General features: G+C 41.9%; 1 protein-coding gene across 3 annotated transcripts in view; it reads left to right on the plus strand.

The window, feature by feature from the left end:
• Nucleotides 1-23,479, plus strand: part of BTD (biotinidase) — a 30,269-nt gene extending 6,790 nt beyond the window's left edge. For 2 of the 3 annotated variants that reach the window (XM_069475439.1, XM_069475437.1), the window contains exons 2-4: nt 15,508-15,772; nt 20,838-20,987; nt 21,979-23,479. In XM_069475439.1, the coding sequence (XP_069331540.1) occupies nt 15,512-15,772; nt 20,838-20,987; nt 21,979-23,151 (1,584 nt within the window). In that variant the 5' untranslated portion in view covers nt 15,508-15,511 and the 3' untranslated portion in view covers nt 23,152-23,479. Of the gene's footprint in view, nt 1-6,018; nt 6,080-15,507; nt 15,773-20,837; nt 20,988-21,978 lie in introns of those variants that run through there. The other variant, XM_069475438.1, reaches the window with a different exon arrangement.
• Nucleotides 23,480-24,071: the final 592 nt, after the last annotated feature.

Below are 24,071 nucleotides of genomic sequence, written 5' to 3' on the forward strand. Positions count from 1 at the left end.
TCTGAAACTCCTGGCCTCAAGTGCTCCTCCCACCTTCGCCTCCCAGAGTGCTGGGATTACAGGTGTGAGCTACTGCACCCAGCCCTGCTAACTGTTTCTTCTGTGATTGTTGGCTTGGTTCAGTTTTTTCTTTTATCCAAAATTTTGGTAAGGTACATTTTTTTCTAGGAAATTATCCATTTTATCTCAATTTTCAAGTTTATCAATATAGAATTGAATGAGATTATTAATTTTTTAAAAATTTCTTCTGCATCTGCAGATATTTCTTTATTATTACTTTTTTTGTATATTTGTTTTTTTTTCTTAATTAGGTTAGCTGCTGATTTATCTGTGTCTTTTTTTCCCCCCAAAGAACAACCTCTTGGACTTATTTATTCTATTGTTTTTCTGTTTTCTAATTTAATTTCCACTTTTGTTTCATTTCCTTCTGTTTTATTTTTTTTCTTAAAAAAGGTGTGTGTGTGTATATATATATGTATATATATGGGGTTTTTTTGTTTTTGTTTTTTTTGAGACAGAGTGTCTCTCAGTCACCCTGGGTAGAGTGTAGTGGCGTCATCATAGCTTGCTTCAACCTCAAACTCCTGGGCTCAAGCGATCCTCCTGCCTCAGCTCCTGAGCCTAATGCCTGGCTAATTTTTCTATTTTTAGTAGAGACAAGGCCTCGCTCTTGCTCAGGCTGGTCTCCAACTCCTGAGCTCAAGCAATCCTCCTGCCTCAGCCTCCCAGAGTGCTAGGATTACAGGCGTGAGCCACTGCGCCTGGCCTCTTCTGTTTTCTTGAGCTTTTGTTAGTGTTATAATTTCTACAGTCCCAGAGTTTATAACATTTTCACTGTGTTCTATAAACATAATCCTCATATTTACTTTATATTCAAGGCTCTTGCCATAGTTTTTTCATTCACCTTTTTGGTTGGCAGAAGTTTTACTGTATTCATTTTTTTAAGAAAGGCTGATGAGGCCACTGAGGATAATATTCCCTGAGTTCTTGCATTCTCAAACCTATTATCTGTTATTTTTATACTTCAGCCATAGCTTGGCATAGTATAAAATTTCTGGTTTATGTTTTCTTTTCCAAAAGGATTCTATAGGCTTTTACTAGCATTGATGTTATTGTGGTAAAGTCTGAGGACAGCCTGATTTTTTGTCTTTCTAAATGCCCTTGATCTTTTTTTTTTTTTTTTTTTTTTTTTTTTCTTTTAGAGACAGGGTCTCATTATGCTGCCCAGGCTGGTCTCCAACTCCTCGCCTTAAGTGATCCTCCCACCTTAGCCTCCCAAAGTGCTAGGATTACAGGTGTGAGCCACTGCACCTGGCCACCCTTGATCTTTTTATCTGGCTTCCCTAGTGATTCTTTATCTTTGAAGATCAGATTACTAGGCTGTCTGCTGGTGTTGACATTCTGTTTGTTTCTTTCTTGAATTTTGCTGTGTCCTTTCAGTCTATAAATTCAAATCTTTTATTTCTGGTGAGTTTTCTGCAATTACATCTTTAAATATTTTTTCTGTTCCATTATATATTATTTATTGTTGTATAAAAAATTACCATTCATGTAGCAGCTTAACACAAGACCTATTTATTATCTCAGAGTTTCTGGGGGTCAGGAGTCTGAACATGGCTTCACTGGATCCTCTGCTCAGAATCTCACAAGGCTACACTGAAGGTGTCAGCTAGGCCCACGGTGTCATCTGAGGCTGAGTTCTCTTCCAAGGCCAATTGATTGTTGGAAGAATTGATTTCCTTGCAGCTGTAGAATTCACAGTGGCTTGCTTCTTCAAGGACAGCAGGAAAGAATGTGTCTGAATTTAGGGAGTACCCCAGTTCTTCTTTTAAAGGCGTTTACCTTATTAAGTCAGGCCCACCTGGTATAATCTCTTTCAAGTAACAAAATTAACTGGTTTGGGACTTTAATTACGTATGGAAATCCCTTCACCTTTGCCATACTCTATTGGCTAGAAGCAAAACACAATTTCCCCCTGTACTCAAGGAACAAGAATTACATAAGGAGTCACCCTAGGGTGTGTCCACAACACATTATTTCTCTTTTCTTTTATGGATTTTCTAGTTATGTATATGTTGGGTCTCATTCACCTAGCCTCCATATCTGTCACTTTCTCTAGACTCCTTTTCTTTCTTTCTTTTTCTTTCTTTTTTTTTTTTTTGAGACAGAGTCTCGCTGTGTTGCCCAGGCTAGAGTGCCATGGCGTCAGCCTAACTCACAGCAATCTCAAACTCCTGGGCTTAAGCAATCCTCCTGCCTCAGCCTCCCAAGTAGCTGGGACTACAGGCATGTGCCACCATGCCTGGCTAATTTTTTTCTATATATATTTTTAGTTGTCCAGATAATTTCTTTCTATTTTTAGTAGAGACGGGGTCTCGCTCTTGCTCAGGCTGGTCTCGAATTCCTGACCTCGAGCGATCCTCCTGCCTGAGCCTCCCAGAGTGCTAGGATTACAGACGTGAGCCACTGTGCTCGGCCTGGACTCCTTTTCAGTTCTGTATTTCCATCCATGTTACTCACTTATTTACAGCATCATCTGATCCCTTTGTGCTGCTTCCATAGTTACCTTAATTTCTTTGATGGTTTAATTTTTTTCTCCTACTTCTTTCCTGAGCCTCACCACAGAACATTTCATTTCTCTTCCCCCTACCCCTCTTCCTCCTCCCCACTTCCCCTTCCTTTCATCTTCCCCTTCCTCCCCCTCTCTATCTCCTTCCTTCCCTCCTCCTTCTCTTTCTTCTTTTAATTCTTTTGTCCCGGTCTACTCTGTGCTTTTGTTTTATAGAAGCAATTGTTATTTTTTTCATTCATTGCCGAATGTTTTGTCACAATTTTTATTTGCTTTGTGGCGATTTTCTGATGAGTAATCTTCACTTTCTTTTCTTATAGTCTCTTTCAAAATATCCTGAGCTTTTTCTTTACTCATTTTTGAGTGAATTTTTCCTTTACTGTTTATTTGCAGGTCTATGTGGGAGGTGAACTAAGCCATTCTGGGTTTAGTTATTTTCTTTCCACACGTTTAAGGTATCATCTTCTTACTTCTATGGTTGCTCTTGAAAAGCCTGCTGTTATTCAGATTACCTTGTCTTTAATGGTAATCTCTTTTCACTCTGGTTGCTTTGAAGACTGGAACATTGTATATGTCTTTTATGTCTCTTAACCTCTTTTTCCTTTTTTGTCATCTCTTTGGTACATTCTAAGATATTTTTTTTTTCAGCTCTAACTCCCATGCCACAAAATCTCTCCATCTGGTTTCATTTGACAGAATCTTATTTTTTTATGTTTTAAATTCCACTGGGTACTTCTTTAATCATCTACAATGTACTTATTTGATAATTTACACTAGTAATACTGTCATCTGAAGTTGTTGGGGGCCTGATTTTGCTGTGTTCTTTTGACTTTCTTGCATGATAGTTTGTTCCTTGTATGTTCAGTAATTTTGAATTGTAAGTTTGTATTTATTTGGGCTCTACTTGTGAGGCTCCTGAGTGGTCTCTGTTGGAGAAGAGTTCCTTCAGAGAGGATGTAGATTGGCTTTTCCAGGAATCTCAGGACTGTTAACATCTCAAGACCACTGTGCTCATTTCTTGGCTTGGGGTTACCAGGGTCATGTATGTTGTGAGAATTTGGAACCCACATAAGGAAAAACCTTTGGTTATGATTTTTCCAGGGCTACTTTTTCCCCCCTACTTAGAGCCCAAGATGAGATATGCAAGTTTCTGTGTCAGACAGTTACTTTAGCAGACAGACAGGTGTGTGTTTGTTTATTTTTGCCGATCCTTTCAAAGAGGAAATAGCTTTTTAAGGGTTCTAGCTACATACACAGATCTCACTCTAACCTCAAGATCTTGTCTTCTGCCTTGTATGGTCATTAAAGTCGAACTTCCTCAGGTATCAAGATTGTGAAATGTCCCAGGAACACCTCACCATTCTGGTTCTCAGTTATTTATTTGTTTTTAGTTTTTATTTTTTAAATACTTTATTTTTTACGGAAGTTTTAGGTTCACAGTAAAATTGAGCAGAAAGTACAGAGAGTTCCCATATACTCCTTGCCCCAACACAAGGGATTATCAATATCCCTGCTCAGAGTAGTACATTTGTTACACTTGGCAAGCCTGCATTGACATACCATTACCACCCAAAGTCCATAGTTTATATTAGGATTCACTTTTGGTATACAGGTATTGTGCATTTGAGGGGTTTTGACGAATATATAATGACATGTATCCACCATTACAGTATCATACAAATAGTTTCACTGCCCTAAAAATTCTCTGTGCTCTGCCTATTTATCCCTCCCTCCCCCCTAACTGCTGGCAACCACTGATCTTTTTACTGTTTCTATAATTTTGCATTTTCCAGAATGTCATGTAGTTGGAATCATACAGCATGTAGCCTTTTCAGTTTGGTTTCTTTCATTTAATAATATGCATCTTAAGATTCCTCCCTGTCTTTTCATGCCTTGATAGCTCATTTCTTTTTAGCACCAAATAACATTCCATTGTCTGGATATGTCACAGTTTATTAATCCATTCACCTTCTGAAGGGACACCTCAGTTGTTTCCAAATTTTGTCAGTTATGAATAAAGCTGTTATAAACAGCCACGTACAGGCTTTTACAGGGACATAAGTTTTCAACTTCTTTGGGTAAATACAAGGAATGTGATTGCTGGGTCATATGATAAGAGTATGTTTAGTTTTGTAAGAAACTACCAAACTGTCTTCCAAAGGAGCTGTACCATTTTGCATTCCCACCAGCAATAAATGTGAGTTCCTGTTGTTCCACATCCTCAACAGCATTTGGTCTTGTCAGCATTTTGGATTTTAGCCTTTCTAACATGTGTGTGGTGGTATCTAGTTTTTTTAATTTGCAATTCTCTATTGACAGTAGATGTGAAGCGTCTTTTCATAAGTTTATTTGCCATTTGTATATCTTCTTGTTTGAGGTGTCTGTTCAGATTTTCTGCCTGTTTTTTAATCAGGTTATTCTTTTCCTTATGTTGACTTTTAGGAGTTCTTTGTATATTTTGGATAACATTCATTCATCTGATATGCCTTTTGCAAATATTTTCTCCCAGGCTATAACTTGTCTTTTCATTCTCTTGACAGGTGAGAGCTACCACACCTGTCTAATTTTCCTATTTTTTGTAGAGACAGGATCTTGGTCTTGCTTAGGCTGGTCTTGAGCTCCTGAGCTCAAGCAATCCTCCTGCCTGGGCCTCCCAGAGTGCTAGGATTACAGGCGTGAGCCACCACGCCTGGCCTCTGTTAGTGTTTTTTATTTCAAGCATTACTTTTTTGATTTTTTTCTTAGAATTTCTATCTCTTTGCTTACATTACCCATCTATTTTTGCATGTTGTCTCTTTTTTCCAGTAGAGCCCTTGGCATATTCATCATAGTTATTTTAAATTGCTGGTCTGATAATTCCAACATCCCTGCCATATCTGACTCTGCTTGTGATGTTTACTCCCTCTTCACGCTATTTTTTACTTCTTAAGATGCTTTGTAATTTTTTGTTGAAAGCTAGACATGATGTACTGGGTAAAGGAACCGTAGTAAATAGGCATTTAGTGATGCATGGTGAGGTGTGGTGGGAAGGGATGTGTTCTGTAGTCTTATGAGTAGGTCTCAGTGTTTTAGGGAGCCTGTGCCTCGGGGCTATGAGCTTCACAAGTGCTTCGCAGTCCCCATCCCCACCAGGTAGAGCAGAATGGCTAGAGGGGCCTAGAGTTGGGTGTTTCCCTTCCCTCGGGTCAGTTGAGCTCTGATAAAACCCCAATAGGTTAGGCTCTGGTAAAATCCTTTTTCTGGAGGTCAGGCCTGCTAAAGAATACTTTGTTTACTTTCCCCAGCGTCTGCCAGAAGCATGATGGGATTTTTCCCAGTCTTCCTTGTGAGAACCTGGTACAGCCCCTAGAGGTAAAACTCACAAAAGTGTGGGTGCACCCATCTGAGACTGGAGTTTTAAACTCATAGACTTGTCCGTGCTGAGCCTCCAGCACTTCATCAGTTACGTTTTAGGTGTTCCTACCTGGGTGCTGGTTCCCGTGGAGGTTCTGCTTGTGTGTTTCTGCTCTGGTAAGTTGTGATTCTCTGTATCCGCCTGTCTCTCTAATACTGGGGGCAGAAATTTGCCCTGTGACCTCAATTTTCTGACATATCTAAGAAGAGTCGTTGGTTTTCAGTTTGTTTAGCTTTTTACTTGTTAGAATGGAGTGGCAACTTACAAGCTCCCTACATGCCAGACTGGAAACCTGCAGTCAGCTCTTTATTTATTTTTTCCTTATGGTTTTCATTTATTAGAAAAACTGTGTAACATTTAAGGAAGCATTTTATTGTATTTTATTTATTTTTACAAAAATCTGTAAGAAAACATTTTAAATCCCCATAAAAATGGCTTGCGTGTTTTCATTTATTCACATTTTTCAGTCTTTGTTCACATGCATACATATTTTACTTAGCTATTATTATAATAAATATAGAAAACTTTTAGTAATGTATTTAGCACATCTTAAGCATATTTCATTTTCAAAGACTTCATAATTATCTCTATAATTTTTGCTTAATATTCTACCTAGCTATATACATTAATTTTCCTAACTTTCTTCCTATTGGATATTGTTTGTTTCTAGGTTTTGTCTGTTGGGACTCATCCTTCAGTTTCAGCTAGCTTCAACTTACTGAATACTAGGCATTTTACAGCAGATATTTTTATTTCAACTTATAGATGAAGGAATTGAAGCTTAGTTATGTTAAATATAACAAGGTCATATAATAAATATCAGCACCAGGATTTCAACTGAGACATGTTGAAACTCAAAAGCCTGTATTCTTTACTTCCATGGTATGCTATTACTTCAACTAATACCTTTTTTCTTGCTTATAATGACTTACTATTAAATATGATAAAGTCCCAGAGGTAGACTGTTTATGACTCATAACACAAAATATCAAACTTGTTCATACCAGTAAGACATTGCTATTTATTATCACTTTACTACTTTACCCCTTAATAATGTTTTTACAAATTTAATATTTTTAATAGTACCAGTTTTTTGTTTTTTGTTTTTTTGAGACAGGGTCTCACTCTGTTGCCCGGGCTAAAGTGCAGTGGTGTCACCATAGCTCACTGCAACCTCAAACTCCTGGGCTCAAGCAGTTCTCCTGCCTCAGCCTCCTAAAGTGCTAGGATTATAGGTGTGAGCCACTGCATCTGGCCAAATGGTGCCATTTTAATTTTTATTTTGTACATAAGTTTAAAGTCTTCCAAAGTGTTTGTTTATGATTTGTTTTCTTCTTGTTAAAATCTGTTCTTGTTCATTGCCTGTTTATAAGTGTTGTCTTAATGTTTATATTTTGCCAATCTGTTTTTTCTTTTTCCTTTTTTTTTTTTTTTTTTTTTTTTTGAGACAGAGTCTCACTCTGTCTCCATGGCTAGAGTGCAGTGGCATCACTGTAGCTCACTGCAACCTCAAACTCCTGGGCTCAAATGATCCTCCTGCCTCAGCCTCCTGAGCAACTGGGACTACAGGTGCATGCTACTGCGCCCAGCTAATTTTTTCTATTTTTATTAGAGACAGAGTCTTACTCTTGCTCAGGCTGGTCTCAAACTCCTGGCCTCAAGTGATCCTCCCGCCTTGGCCTCTCAGAGTGCTGGGATTACAGGCAGGAGCCAGTGCTCCTTGCCTGTTTCTTCCATGATTTTAACTGCTTCAAATTTTAGAAAGTTGTTTTGTTAAAGTATCTGATAACTAATTCTAATTTATGCTAGTTTTCCTAACATTCAGATGATTTCGAGTTTATTTTTGTGTTTATTTTCAAATTGTTATTCATTCATCCTAATATCACTCATTCAATCAACCTTCTCCCCTATTGTTTTGAGTGTAGTGGCATAAAAAGAGTGTGGGCTTTTGGACGGAATAGGTTTGGTTGAAATCCTGGCTCTGGATAGCAATCCCCTTCTAGTTTAAGAGTAACTACTTCCCCAAAAGAAGGTAGAATATCCCCCTCTACTTTGCCTCTGGTGCTGAGGAATATAGCACATACAGCATATACAGCACATATGCCTCCAGGAAGAGAGGCGCAAGGGTGGAGATACTAACCATTTCCCTACGCATCCACCATGCCATGCTTGAAGATGACTGCCAAGTTTGTGAATATATCTGGAAAGGTCACTGTCATTCTTAGTTGTCTAACCAGACACCTGAGTGCCTGCAGCATGCTGTCAGTCACCACGTCTTCCACCGTGCTTGTGTCAAGAGCATCCTCCCTGTGTGCTCAGCAACTGACAGCATCAGCACCCGTTTGCCTGCTTTTTGTTTCTTTCTTGGAATCTACACTGAGCCTCTCCCAAATACATATCTCTTGAGCTTTCCACAGGACAGGGTGGCCTTTGGCGTGTTATTTCTAGTCCTGTGGTTTACTTTAGCTTTTTAAAAAATTGTTTCTTTTACAATTCTTACTATCGTTCAGTCGCAGTGTTTCTAGACTATCCTATTAAGGATTGTTCTTTTGATTTGGAGAACATGGTTCCCTGGCTCTGTTACGCAGTGCATTGTTGTCCACTGCCTGCATTCTGGGCGGCTTCAGCTCCGTGTTTCACTCTTGAGTGCTGGCAGGTAAGAGTACAAGGGTGACGGGACTCAAAGTAGTGATGCTGTGTCTGCCATACACTTAGAGAGGCTGCATCCACCTTACCCTAACATTGTGTCCACCATACATTTAGTAATCACAAAGCAACTTTACTTTGCCCACATATCTGAGCACATCGTCCCTGAAAATGTTGACATGTGGTTCTAGGACATCATATTTTCTTTTTTTTTTTTTTTTTTAATTTCAGCTTACTATGGGAGTACAAAAGTTTAGGTTATATATATTGCCCATGCCCCCCCCCTCCATCCCCCCGAGTCAGAGCTTCAAGCATGTCCATTCCCCAGACAGTGCGCATCGCACTCATCATGTAGGTATGTACCCATCCCCTCCCCCCACCCCCCACCTCTGTCCGATACCCAATTGGTGTTATTCCCAAATGTGCACTTAGGTGATGATCAGGGAAACCAATTTGCTGGTGAGTACATATGGTGCTTACTTTTTTATTCTTGGGATACTTCACTTAATAGAATGGGTTCCAACTCTCTCCAGGAGAACAAAAGGGATTCTATCTGAAGGACATCATATTTTCTGTGCACTGGTTCTTTTTCTCCTGGATGTCCAGCCCTCAGGTCCTCATTATCTAAAAGGTGGTTCTTCTGCTGACTTTAATTTGAGATAGTCCAACAAGGAAATGGAGGAGAAATTTTCTAACGCTGCTTGAAAACAATGCCTTGCTGACACCCACTGAGGCTTATTTCAGAGAGAGTAGCTAGAAGTTCCCCTACCATTCTTCTCCCCCAGGACTGACTGATACTGGAAAAGCCTTTTCTGTGTGTATTTTCCTTTCTGCCTAGTCAAGGTCTCTGATCAGTAAGACTTACTTTCTCACGACTCATTTTCAACCTCCCAAGATTTCCCTTAACTTTCCTGCAAACTCAGATATGCATTTGAGAATAATCTGTTACAGTTTTGCAGAATATGGTTGGAAGACTTCAGAATATCTAGTCTTACTGTATTGCCCCTGTTTTGTTTTTTTAAATCAGGAACTTTATTTTAAACAAATGAAATCCAGTAACAACCTGGTTCTTCAGTGGTGTTCCTGTCATGGCTAAAACGAGCACTGAGTTCTCTAACTGACCTGGATCAAATTGTTTTGGGGGAGGCCTTTCCCTATAGTTTTAGTGTTTAAATACTTTCTTTGCTGCTTTTCTTCACCAAATATGGTAGAAACACTGAAATCTGCCCAAGTTCTATCAGCCTTATTGGAGAGACACCTGGGAAGTAAAGGTGATGTTTCTGACTCATATCTTTCTTTGATGTGAGGGAAAGATAGGAGTCAGCATATAGGGTATGCATACTTTTATCCTCTAGTCCAGTGGTTCTCCAGGTGTGACCCAGACCAGGAACATCAGCATCACCTGAGAATTTGTTAGAAATGCAGATTCTCAGTCCCTATCCTAAATCTACTGAATCAAAACTGGATCTGGGGTCCAGGGATCTATGTGTTCCTGCCCTCCAGGCGGTTCTGATGGCATGCTTACATTTGAGAACCCCTGCTCTCCCTGCTCGGGTTTAAGTGCCCAGAATCTCCCTTGGGAGTGCTACTTTGAAATATCTGTTTACTTCTCCTGCAGCTACATTGAAGACTCCCTAGTGGTCTTTGAAGTTTTGACCAATGAATTCCGTCAGTTCTTCAACGTGCCCTAGGAGGACTGGCGTCCAGTCCTAGAGTTGTCCCTCCCCATGAAAATAGAATTTTACCATCTGCTTTCACTGCTTTATGTGGCAGGAAGATAAAAAGTAATAATGGGTATTAAAATGGTTTACAGTGTGTGTGAAATGCAGTGTGGCATTGATGTAAAATTTTGTCCCTATCGATCCCTTAGCCAGATTTCTCCCTGCAGAGGGTATTTGTCACAGTGGGGATGGACAGCATCACTTTTTAACAATCAGTCCCATCTTACGAAATTACAACCAATTTAGACCTCGTGAATATAAAAGATGCCATGGTTGTGAGATTATGGACAGCTTGCATGAAACTCAGATCTTGGAACATCAAATGCTTTATTTTTTTCGCTGTAAAAGAGATACATGAAGTATTAGAAATGGAAAGGAAAAAAAGAGAAAAAACCACATCCATTTACTGTTTAAGAATCACCGTGTCAGGGTGATGCTTAAGATCACACGTGTATCCACTTGGGTTGATGATACTCAATTTGTCCACAGGGTGGCAGTAGCAAACCTGTAGAAGCAGTCTCAGCAGGGGTTCCTTCTGTGTGAACAATCAAAGTGAACTAGAAAGACTAAGACTTTATCTAAACACCACGTGCAAAAAAAAAGCCTCTTACATTAAAAACATGGCATTTCAGGAAGAAGGTTTATTTGACTTAAACTGTGAAGATAATTTCCCATTTGAGGAAAAGAAAGATGATATGTTTAGGTTAAAGTGTCAAGATCCTTTGATTGCACATTTAGTTTCCTAGGATAAATTATTCTAGTCAACGGAGCAGAAATGACCCTAATCAAAGACATAGTGCAAAGTTACCCTTTTGTATATCATTCTCTTTTTTGAAGATAATAGCTGGAATTTTCTAAAAAGTGAAATCACAATTTACCACTTCAACACAGAGGACTTATTAATGTGGTAATTTATTCACTGTTCCTTGTGAGTTCAGCCTTGAATCATCAGTTGCCACTCACAAGCGTTTACACTTGACCTTTCCAACTGAGACGTCAAAAGTCTTGGTGGTGGGTGGATTCGAACAAAGCTGCCAAAGCTAAAACCCTTGTGGAGCTTCTTGTTCCAGGGCCCAGGCATGGACACGCTAATGACTAGCACACTCAGATGGGACAATAAGAAAACAAGAGGCAGCCATAAGACTTTCTGGGAAATAAAATGTCTCTTATGATTTCTTTAAATTCACATTATGTAAATGAAGTGGAGATAGACGTTATTTCTCCTTCTTATGTAAAAGAATTTAGACAAGGAAATCACAAAATTCATGAGAATAGTTTTAAAACTATTTGAACTTTACAATGTTTTTCTTGGCATCCTGTCAGCTATACATAGGAATGTACACTATGCTGATTCCTGATGACTTAGCAAGTCCCTCAGGCTTTGTTACACAGGATGTGACATTTCCTCTGCCAACTTCTCCTGCCTCCTTCCCAACCATGGGACTGTTATTCTCCCTGACAAGTAGAGAGTGACAAGCTCTTTTATTAAAAAGATCAGTAGGTCTATATATAAATTTTTAAAATGTATATACCCGCCTCTGAAATTATCTTAAGAATGCCTTAATAATAATCCTTTCATTTTGTTGCAAAAGATGCTATTGTAATAGCATGGCTAGGAAGGAAACACAGGTAATTATCAAGATGAATCATTTAGCAAGGTGGGGGAAAAAAATCCCTTGTGTGTAAAAATATCTAATGATTGACATGTTACCAAATTTCCATGAAATAGATTTCCACGTAATTTAGACTTTGATTCGTTTTCTTCTTAGACTGAAAGAACTTTCCTGATCAGGACTGGTGTTGGGGGCATGTTTTGCCTTGTGAAATGAGAAGCAGATCTGTAAGGCTGTTCGGAGGTCAGGATCCTTGCTTAAAGATTCCACTCTGGCTTCTCTTCCCACCCCATCACCTATTTGCTGTCTCCTGGATGCATCCTCTTGGCACATCGTAAGGACTTTGGCCGTCCCCGACCACGCTACCTCAAATTGTCCCACCAGCACCCTTGTCACTGCCTTCACTTCTCTCGGCACTCTCGCCATCTGACCTGGCCGGTCTCCCCACACACCCAGAGTGGGAGCCCCACGAGGGAAGACGCATCTGGTCCACTGCTGCACCCACGACGCCTGCCCCCGGGGCTGGCTCACAGCCAGGTGTTGCACAGCTGTCCAAAGTGAGCGCCCTCCTGGCTCTGCCGTTTCCTGGCAGTGGGGTTCAGGGCACTTCATGGGCCAAGGCACCAATCTGAGAGGGCAGAGAATGCCCTCAGGGGCAAGCATATGGTCACCTCATTGTGTACTCACACCAGGCCCTTCCTACAGTTTCATCTCCTATGTCAGATGCCCTTCAGTGAGAGGGAGAACATTGCTACCTGTCACACCAGGCACACACTAGTCAGCATTTTCTGTATGGTCCAGGTCCTGACCGGCTCTAAAGACAGGTCAGTTGCTAGATTTCCAAGAACTCTGTGACGTCCAGAGCCCCTTGTTCCCAGGGAGCCCCCACACCTCAGTCTGCCTGTGCATGCCTTCATGGGCCAGCACCTGGTAACCACTGCACGGCGTCTGGGGGATGCCTTGGCCCCTCCAGTCCTGCCACTTTAAAAGCAAGCACTCCCGCTGCTGCTTGCTGAGCCTTCAAAGTCCTTGCTTCGGACCCTGTGGGTTTTTCCTGAGACGGTATGTGTGATGCCAAAGAGGAGAAACCAGCGCTTGCTAATTTGGTTACAATGTCTCCTGTTTCATCACTCTTGGAGAGATCTCTGGGGAGTTGGTTCCAGGACCCCTGTGGGTACCCAAACCCTCAGAAGCTCAAGTCCCTTAGGTTATATAAAGTGGCGTACTATTTGCATATAACCTCTGCACATCCTCCCATATACTTCAAATCATCTCTGGATTACTTATACTAATCTAATACAATGTAAATAGTTATTATACTGTATTGTTTTAAAATTTGCATTACTTTTTATCGTTGTATTGTTACTTTTATCGGTCTTTTTTCCCCTGAATATTTTTAATCCGGGGGTGGTTGAATCTGGGGATGTGGAACCCGCTGACTGTACCTGTTTTATTGTAATTACTCATCTCTCCTACCTCATTAAGCTTGGTTCTTCAAGCAGGAATACCTGGTTAAATCTGCATAACCTCTCATTATCAACTACCTTTGTTCACACACAAATGATTGCCACATACAGCTCTCCTACCAGGCTTCTTTTGTAAAGTAAATTTTATTTTCTCAAAATAGAAAGAAATGTGATATCTTGCAGGTTCTGCGGGTTCTTTGTTTTGCTGGATTGCAAGTCCCTTAGACTTAAACAAATGTTCTGTGTTCCCAGATCAGTGGTACAGAGCTCTCAGTTGAGAAAGGGACGTACTGTGAGTGCCACTTTTGACCCCAGGGGCTCCTGACCTGCCTCCACCAGGGGCTGTCATACGCCCCTCTCCTAGCCTCTGTTTTCACACCTCTTAGGGAGGCTACTGCCTTATACTTTGGAAATATTGTCAATATGACTTTGAAGATGAAAGTTCTCCCCTAAACCACTGCCTGTTATTATGATTGTGAAACCAGAGATGGAATGGAAAGTAGATTTTTGACACATTTAAAATTATTCCTTGCTTTTCTTTAGAGGCAAAATTCAGATTAAGAAAGCTTATCAATTATACTTTTGTTTCTACTCAAAAACTCATGACTGCTCACTCAAAGGCTCGTTGTTCTTATCTTAAAACATTGCTTACAGTGTCCCAGATGAATGGCAACAAGTCCTGGAGTTTGGTGTTTGGATGGCACATTTATTTTCTGGAGAAAGAAGTAACAGTTTGAGATGGGGCAGGGTTGGGGTGGGAGAATGCTTCTCGTTCTGAGAAGTAGTGGATTTTGCCAAGATTCTGAATGAGCATCCCTAGTCCTTATTCTGTTGCTGAAAATAGTTATGGTTTGTTTCTGGAACTTTTGACAAAAAATAAAAAGAAATTTGCAGCCTGGGGAGTTTGGTTTTGAAATACAAACACAGGAGTTATGAGTTGAGACTTGGACAGGATGTTGTTTTCTTTTTAAAGGGCAGCGGTGTGATTCCTTGATTTGTCTTTGTTATCTTAACGTTTAGTCCGGATTCTGGGCAGTTGTAAGCCCCAGCACATCTCCACGGGCAGGTGGCCTGGCCTTGGCACACCCCCTGGTAGATCCATGTGCCAGGGGTCGGGCTTCGGCTGGGAGGCCAGGCTGATCTTCAAGACGGAATTGGACTGTTCACTCTAAAACACTTAGTCACATACAACTTTTAGAAATAAACATTCCTATTCTTGGAGGGGGGAAGACACACAGAAGTGTTGTTTACTTCTAGTCTTTTATGGTAGAAGTTACAAAGCTGAGTTTACTTTCTGGAAAATTCTAGTTTATTTTCTAGAAAATTGTATTTTATCACTACAAAAAGGACTTTATTTCCAAATGAATATGCTTTTGAGCAAAAGTTTTGGAGTCACAGAGATGAAGGTTGAGAGTGATGATGTGCAACAATTCTCAAGTTCAAAGAAGAAAAAAGAAGCCGTGTGCTGACCGGGAGACTTCTCTTTGCCTGTGTATAACAGAGAGTAGACACTGGCATTTAGGTAGAAGTCAGCAGTTTCTTGGCACCAAATAAAGAATGCTGTGCTGAATAAAGGGACCGTTATCCATTATATTCATTACTAACCACAGAAATGTGGAAGAATTTTAATCCATTTGGTTTTTATGGCGAGGAAAGCTGAGCTGTATCATGACGGTCACAGCAGTGTGTTTGTGTGTATGGAGGGCAGGGGGTGGAGTGTGAAATATATCACAGAATTATGTCACATACTCAGAATAATTGCTATTGCTTAAAACTTCAGCACACAGCTAGAAAAACGAGCAGTGATGCACTACAGGCTTGCTGAACGCTGGGTAAGAAAATCACGGCAAACATTGAGACTGTTTGGAAATGTTCTAAAATCAGACTATTAACACAGTGAGCCATTTTAAACGTAGCTTGCTACGTGTTTGGAGAGAAACACATAGTCTTTTATTAGGAACATGAAACAAACTCTTTGAGCTGCAGTATCACTGCGGGTGAGTTTAATTGCTGGGATTAATAAATCACAGCTGTGAAAGTTAAATTCTTGGCAGGATTCTTTATTCAGCTGTTTTCCCCTTGCCCCGTTACATTCCAGATTTATGGTCTGCGCAATGTCTGGAGCCGGCAGTCAGCTCGCGCTTTTCCTCTGCGGCTGCTACGTGGTTGCCCTGGGAGTCCACGCCGCGGAGCCTTGCGTGGCTGAACATCAGGAGGCCGAGTATTACGTGGCTGCCGTGTACGAGCACCAGTCCATCTTGAGTCCAGACCCGCTAGCTCTCACCAGCCGCAAGCAGGCCTTGGAGCTCATGAACCAGAACCTCGATGTCTATGAACAGCAAGTGATGACTGCAGCCCAAAAGGCAAGAAGTGCTCCTTAGTTAGGACCCGAGCTTGTGTCATAGAAGAGAGCAAATTGCTCTTTAGCCTTTGATCAGTGTTAAACCCAGGCTTCCGACAGCCCCTCTGAATATCACTCCAGCTAGTAAAACTGAGTTGAATTAGTCAGTTGGCTAGAGTCTCACTGCTCAGAGAGTGGTCCACGGACCAGGAACCTTAACAGCACCTGGGAGCTTGCCAGAAATGCAGAATGTTGGGCCTCACCTCAGACCTACTGAATCAGAATCTGCATTTTGGCAGGATCCCCAGGTGATGCTTTTGCACTTCAAGTTTGGGAAGCCCTGGGCTAGATCGCTGGTCCTCTCAGATGTGGTTGTGCGGAGGAATCACTGGGCAAGTTGTAAACAACCCTGGTGCCTAGGCCCCAAAGAGTCCATTGTAATTGGTCCAGATGGGGTGTGGACTGGGCATTGGGATTGTTTTTAAGACTCCCCTGGGGATTCTAATGTGCAGAAAAATTTGAAAACCACTGGGCATGATGAACTCTTATGCTCTCTTAGGTATTCAAAGCTTAACTGAAATAGTAAGTGTCCACAAAACTGCCATTTGCTGCCTTTGGATTATTTGGGGCTCATTTCTGGTCTCTGTGCCAGACTGTGAACAGTGTGAGACCTTAGCCCAGACAGAGCTGACCCACACCGACAGAGGGAGACCAGTGGCAGCCTTTGTGAAGGTTTCCTGCTTGGCCCATGTTCCCTCCCAGCCCCCACCAGGAAGGGTGGGGATGAAGGAGAGGGGCCCCTTGGGGCAAAGAGGGAAATGTCCATGCCAGATATTACCTAAGAAAATGCCCTGCTGGGAAACCAAAACCAAAGGGAAGCTTGAGCTTTGGTTCTGGTGGTGGGATGACCAAGCCCATCTGCTTGAGGAAGCCCTGTTCTGCCTAACAGGAAGCGAACTTCCCTGGTCTCTGTGAGTTTGAAGGGCAGAACCAGTCCTGCCAGCAGGTCCTGCCCAAGACAGCCTTCTGCTCCGAACAGCGTGGTCAGTGTGCGTGTGTGTGTGTGTGTGTGTGTGTGTGTGTGTAAAACTGATGTTGGAAGGCAGCTTAAAGACCTGGTCCAGCTTCTTCTGATGGGTGACTCTTCTCTCTTGTCCCAACCTGACTCCCACTTTGCCCTTGTACACCTTCAGTGGCTCAGAACTCACTGTCACAGGTCCACTTGTAACCGTGGGAACTTCTGGAAAGGTCTTCCTTTCAATGAGCAGCAGTCAGCCCTCCCTGGAACTGCCACTAGAGTCGAGTCCTCGGAGCCCTTACCACAGCATGCCATCTTCTTTGCATTTGAGGACAGCTGTCGTGGCCCCCCGGCATCTCTCTCCCAGGCGGTGTATCCTTAGTTCCTTTGGAGGTTCGGTTTCCAGCCCTACTGAAGACTCTGGGTTTTCTCTGTGCTCAGAACTGTCTGCAGCTCCCCGATCCTGTCTGACGAAGGCAGGGTGAAGAACTCTCAGCTTTCTCATTCTAGATGTTTTCCCTGGAAAACTTTTGGCAGACACATCTCACTGTGGATTCGTTAGACACTTGCTGTCAACCAAACTCCTGTGGCCTTTTCACACACACAGGCACACATACTGCCGTTGCCATCCTGCACTTATAAAGTTGATTTATTCAACCTGAGAGCAAGACTTCACATTATGCTGTTAAATTTCATCATTCCAGCCTGTTGGGCTATTTAGGGATCTTTACTGACATCCAAGTATCAGTTACATTCACGTCATTCACACATTTGATACACACCTCATTTATGTCTACGCTGAAGTCAGTGTAAAAAAATCCCAGGCTGTGCCCTCAGACCTCCTGCTGACACCGATCTACTTGAGGGCGGGCGTTGTCTTGATAGAGATGTTTGTCCGCGTGGCACTGAGTCCAGCACCTGAAGTACCAGCTACCTCTTGCTTCTCTGTTCTGTCCTCAAGCTCATTCTCAGACGTTTGGCAGCCGCCACGCTGAAACCCAGAGACACTGACTGCAGAACTCCCCTGCTTTCCCCTTGTACTGACCTGCCCCCAAAGGAAACACAGCACGGTTTTGCTGAGCCCATGCCAGCTGCATAGCATCCTTCCTTCTCTATTTGTGGTCCAGGAGCGGGGATGAAGCTGTTGATGTGACTGTGTCTGGTGCTTACAGATATCTCAGCTCCCCTACGTGGTTATATGTGTTAAACAACTTCTAAGACAAATTGATGGTAAGCTTGTGTTGAAATTTTGTATCAAACTTGCCATAAGGGCAGAGGTTCCTGAACAAGCCAATCGAAATGCAGTCATGTGTCACTTAATGACAGGGCTACATTCCAAGAAATATGTTGTTAGGTGATTTTTGTCATCGTGCAAACGTTATACTGTACTTACACAAACCTAGATGGTGTAGCCCAGTATACACCCAGGCTTTATGGTATAGCCGATTGCTCCTAGGCTGCAAACCCACACAGCATGTTACTGTAGTGAACACTGTAGGCAACTGTAACATAATGGCAAGTATCTGAAAAGGTACAGTAAAAATACAGTACTATAATCTTTTGGGACCACTGTCACATTTGTGATCTGTTATTGACTGACACATTGTTATGCAGCACATGACTGTTATTCTCTCTTGGGAGAAGCATTCCTAGGGAAAAAAAGGAGTCCTGTTTAAAGATGATTAGGCTGGTCAGTCATTTAGGTCAGTAACCTTCATTCCTCAGAAGGAGTTCTTTTAAAAATTTTTTGTAGAGATACGGTCTTGCTGTGTTGCCCCGGCTGGTCTTGGAACTCCTGGCCTCAAGTGATCCTCCTGCCTCGGCCTCCTAAAGTGCTGGGATTACAGGCTGAGCTACCATGCCTGGTCAGGAGTTCTTGATGTCATTAAGGCCTGAGCTGAAGCTATTTATCAGTAATGCAGACTACTTCGTAGAAAGGATTACTGATCACATCAGACCCAAAGTTCTGCCTCAGCTCAGGTTTGGTTCCTCTCCTCATTCCTGGCTATGTGCTCAGGGAATGCAATTTAATTTTCATATTAATATAATATGTGTACATGATTTAAATGTTGTTCTCCATAAAAAAACCATTCAATGCTCTCAGAGTTTTGTTTTCAAGAAGATGTTTGTCCAAGTATAATTTTCAAAAAGTTAAAAACATGACTCTTATACAAACATAGAATGAATTAAGCTTTTATTTAACTGATTAATTAATGATAGAACTAATAAGATGGTAAAGTTGGTTCAAAGGAGAATTTAAGGAATGGAAATGTGTATATCAGTCCAATGAATGTTGAAATGAATTTACTAATAGATACAAAACTGGCTAATGTCCTATGGGGCAAGACAATTATAATGTTTGGGGTGATCTTTTAGATAACAAAGTCAGTGGTACATTTTCTAGATAATTAAATATTCCTGGAGTGAGCCTGTTAAACAGTATTCCAGTATAATTTGGAAAGGCATTCATTCTTCATCTTGTATTTCCAGGCGTGTGATAATTTTTCTTTACACAGTCATTGCAATGAGATGACCAATTTCATTCTGTGCTGAACGGAGTGTACATTGGTATAATCTTTCTGGAAAGCTATTTGGCAATGTGTGTTAATAACTTAAAAATTTTCATACCCTTTGACCTAGTAATTTCACTTGTAAGAAGACATAATCAGAGATTCAGTCAAAGATTTGTGTACCACACTCATTCAATAAGTGTTTTGAGCATGCTGTATGCAGATGGCTCATCACAGTTTTTTGTTTATTACAAAAAGTTGTGAACAATTCAAATTCCAATAATTGAGAGTAAATTATGGTGTCCTCTAAAACATAATGTGGCTATTACAAATGATAGTTTTGAAAGTTCTTTATGAGAAAAGTCAAGATGCAAAACCATGTATGTTTTGTTATCTGAATTATATATATACAAAAATACAGAGAGAAAAATAACGAAAGTAACCAAGGTATTAACAATAAATATCTTTGATATAGGATTATAAGTTGTTTATTTTTGTTTTCTAAATTTTCTACAGTGGAACTTTTGAAGCTTTTATAACCAGATAAAAAAATTAATAAGAGTTTGCAATGCATTCCAGAAATAAGTGCCTCCAACTGCCTGCCATTTGAGGTGATTCATGCCTTCTCTGCCTGCCTTCCCCACCTTCCACACTGGGGCCGTGCTCCAGGCTTGCCATTTCCAGCCGTGGAAGTAGAGAGCAGCAGGGGAGTGAGGCCCTGGCGCTGAGAGCGGAGGGCTGCCCTGTTTGTATCTCCTTGTTGCTGTAGACATCACAGGGAGCCCCAGGCCATCACAGCTGGGAAGCCCAGGGTGTCCCAAGGTGTGGCAAAAGGCCTTTAGGGTAGTCAGAGTCCAAAAGGGAGCTTCCTAATTCCCAGCTGGGGAATCGAGATTTCCAGCGAGTCCCTGTTTCTATGTGGAGATCAACACACTGACTCTTAGGCACTGGCCCAGTGGGTCCCAGCGGGTCGAAGCCTTGGCTGCATGTTAGAATCACCTGGGGGACCGTTAAACAAACACTGTTGCCAGGACCCCACCTGCAGTCCATTGAGTCTGACTTTTTAGGTGTGGGCCCCAACATCAGTGTTTTTTCAGAAGTTCCCGGACTGACTTAAATGCACAATGAATGTTGAAACCACCAGACTGGAGATAGCACATCTGTTAATGGGCCCAATATTCAAGGCCCTCTGCTGGCGGCTCCCACTCCCATTGCACCACCAGGAACCCTCGACCCCTCCTACCTGTTTGCTTTGGCAAACTCCTGCACCCTTCAGCCGAGCATATTCATTCCCTCCTTCCCTGACGTGCCCCTGGCATAGTTAATGGTTATCCCTAGAGGACTTTTTGTCTTTGTTCCCTTGGGATTAGGTCAAGTGAGGCAGCCTCCCCAAGACTAAGATCTCTGAGGAGAATTGAGCCACCGTCTTTGTACCTCTGGTTCCTGGTACGGAGTAACTTCTTGACAGTTTTCAAGTGAATGAACAAAAGAATAAACGAATTAAGTGCTGCTTCCCATCATCTGATAACAGAACTATACTTTGACGTTTTGATTTTCAGGGTGTGCAGATCATAGTGTTTCCAGAAGATGGCATTCATGGATTCAACTTTACAAGAACATCCATTTACCCATTTTTGGACTTCATGCCGCCTCCCCGGTTGGTCAGGTGGAACCCATGCCTGGAGCCCCACCGTTTCAATGACACGGAGGTGTGTGAGGATTCTGGCTTTCTTCCTCAGTAGACTGACGGCACGCAGAGACGAACCAAGTGGGAGGCCAAAAGCCAAAACATGTTAACTAAGATTGAAAGCAGACCCTAGGATCCAAAACAATCAGACCCAAACTCCCCAAATTCCATGTGCCACGTATTTATTCGGTTACAGAATATCTGATATTATAAGGCATTACGCATCTATGGATCCTTTCATTTATTAACTGCACAAGAAATACATGAATCTATACTTAAACCAAACCAAAACAAACCAAACAGAAGTAAAAATAGGAAAAGCCACTTTCACCATAGCCTGCCCCTCATCCTACTTCCTTTTGTAGAGAAACTGCCATCAACAATTTAATGTGCATTCAACTATATTCTTTTCTATGCGTTTCATAGCAATTGACATCCTCTTTTTTAGCACATTATATGCTTATTCTTTTTTAACTCTTGTAATTATCAGCAGTGTTTTAATGAATATCCTTATAAACATGTCCAAGTTTTTCTATAGATAAAACTTTTAGAAATGGAATTCCTCAAAAAATTTTTAGAAATTGAATTCATATATACATTTTAAATTACATTAAAGAGTACCAAATTTACCCCTTAAAAAAACTTTGATTTCACTGTGCATCCGCTGTAATAGGATATGAGTACCTGTTTTCCCACTCTTTGGTCAACGCAAGATAGAATAATCTTTTGAATTTTTTTCAATCTTATGAAGGCAAAAAGGGATATCTCATTGTTTTAATTTGCATTTCCCTATTACTAAAAAAATTGAGCATTTTTGCAAATGTTTCTTGCATCTGTATTTGTTCTGTGAATCACCTGTTCATATCCTTTGCATGTTTTTCAGTAGTGATTGCTTTTTATTGATTTGGTGATAGCTGTTTATATATAATGGACACAAGTACTTTTCTACTTAAAAATATGAGGCCAAAGGAAGGATTTAAAAAACCCATGTAATTATACCTTTTTTCCTCTAGGTCCTCCAGCGCCTGAGTTGTATGGCCATCAAGGGAGACATGTTCTTGGTGGCCAATCTTGCAACAAAGCAGCCTTGTCATAGCAGTGACCCAGCATGCCCAAATGATGGGAGATACCAGTTTAACACAAATGTTGTGTTCAGCAATAATGGAACCCTTGTTGACCGTTACCGTAAACACAACCTGTATTTTGAGGCAGCTTTTGATACCCCTCTTCAAGTGGATCACATCACCTTCGATACCCCCTTTGCTGGCAAGTTTGGTGTCTTCACTTGCTTTGACATACTGTTCTTTGACCCTGCCGTCAGGATCCTGAGAGACTCTGAGGTGAAGCACATCGTTTATCCAACTGCCTGGATGAACCAGCTCCCGCTCTTGGCAGCTATTGAGATTCAGAAAGCTTTTGCCGTTGCCTTTGGCATCAATGTTCTGGCAGCTAACATCCACCACCCATTCCTAGGGATGACAGGGAGTGGCATACACACCCCTCTGAAGTCCTTTTGGTACCATGACATGGAAAACCCCAGAGGTCACCTTATAATTTCCCAGGTAGCCAAAAATCCCCGGAGTCTCATTGGTACAGAGAATGCAACAGGTAAAATGGACCTATCCCATAGTAAGTTTTTAAAAATCTTATCAGGCGAACCGTACTGTGAAAAGGATGCCCAAGAAGTCCATTGTGATGAAGCCACCACGTGGAACATGAATGCCCCTCCCACATTTCACTCTGAGATGATGTATGACAATTTCACCCTGGTGCCTGTCTGGGGGAAGGAGGGCTATCTTCAAGTCTGTTCAAATGGCCTCTGTTGCTATTTGCTTTACAAGAGGCCCACCTTGTCCAAAGAGCTGTATGCGCTGGGGGTCTTTGATGGACTTCACACAGTGCATGGCACTTACTATATTCAAGTTTGTGCCCTGGTCAAGTGTGGGGGTCTTGGCTTTGACACCTGTGGCCAGGAGATCACAGAGGCCACAGGCATATTTGAGTTTCACCTCTGGGGGAACTTCAGCACATCCTATATCTTTCCTTTGTTTCTGACCTCAGGGATGACCCTAGAAATCCCCGACCAGCTTGGCTTGGAGAATGACCACTATTTCTTGAGAAAGAGTGAGCTGTCCTCTGGCCTGGTGACGGCGGCTCTCTACGGGCGGTTGTATGAGAGGGACTAGGAAAAGTGTGTGGTCTGTGGGGTGGACTCTGGCCGTCACGTGGACAGCCCTGCACTTCCACAGGCTGCAGCTCACAGCACTGGGACCACGTCTCTGCCCTAGGGACAGAAGCCCACTTCTTTGGCACCAGATCCCACCCTGGGAACCGTGGGAAGAAGTAGGGGAGACAGATTCCCTCAGTGTCTCTTCCTCTTAAACGTCAATTATTGAGACATTCTCTGGTATTTCCTATTCACATTTGTCTTTTTCAAGCCACATCTGCCTCTAATAAATCTCTCAGTACACAATTGGTTTTAAGAGCTAAAACAAAAATAAATGTCAGTTTATATTTTATATACCCACAAAGCAGTGGTTTGGGGTTTTTTTTTTTCCTTGTTGTTGATCAAGTGACACCCAGGACATGTAAATATTTCACAAGCCTCGAAGAATTTGTAAGGTAAGAAACAAACTCTAAAAGCTAAAGCTGTACCAGAAATGGCTGCTGCGGGGACCCTTCCCATTCTGGCCAACGAGAACGCTATCCAGAGGAAACGGCAATGCCGGCGCCACCAGCAGCGTCAGAAACAGCTTTAAAACAGCTTTAAAAATAGAAAAGAAGTTTTTCTTACCTCTGCCTGTCAGTAAACGGAACGTGTAGGCAGGACTTGGCATGACTGGAAGGAGAGCAGTGCTCTGGGTGGAGGGTGGATGGGCCTGGAAAATGAGGAGAGGGAGGCAGCGATGGAAGCTATGAGTAACAGGATTCTTTCTGTACAGCGCGTCCCATCCACGGATTCCAGGGACCTTAGTAAATCGAGGTGGCTGTGGGCAAGAATTGGGCAAACCGCCCAACTGTGCAGGATGGAATGATGCCAGTACAATTCATCTGCGGCCCCACGGAGGGCCTCCCTTTTGCAGTGAGGCTCGGCAGCCATCAAGAT

Source organism: Eulemur rufifrons, chromosome 7, assembly GCF_041146395.1.
Source record: "Eulemur rufifrons isolate Redbay chromosome 7, OSU_ERuf_1, whole genome shotgun sequence".
Classification (NCBI taxonomy): domain Eukaryota; kingdom Metazoa; phylum Chordata; class Mammalia; order Primates; family Lemuridae; genus Eulemur; species Eulemur rufifrons.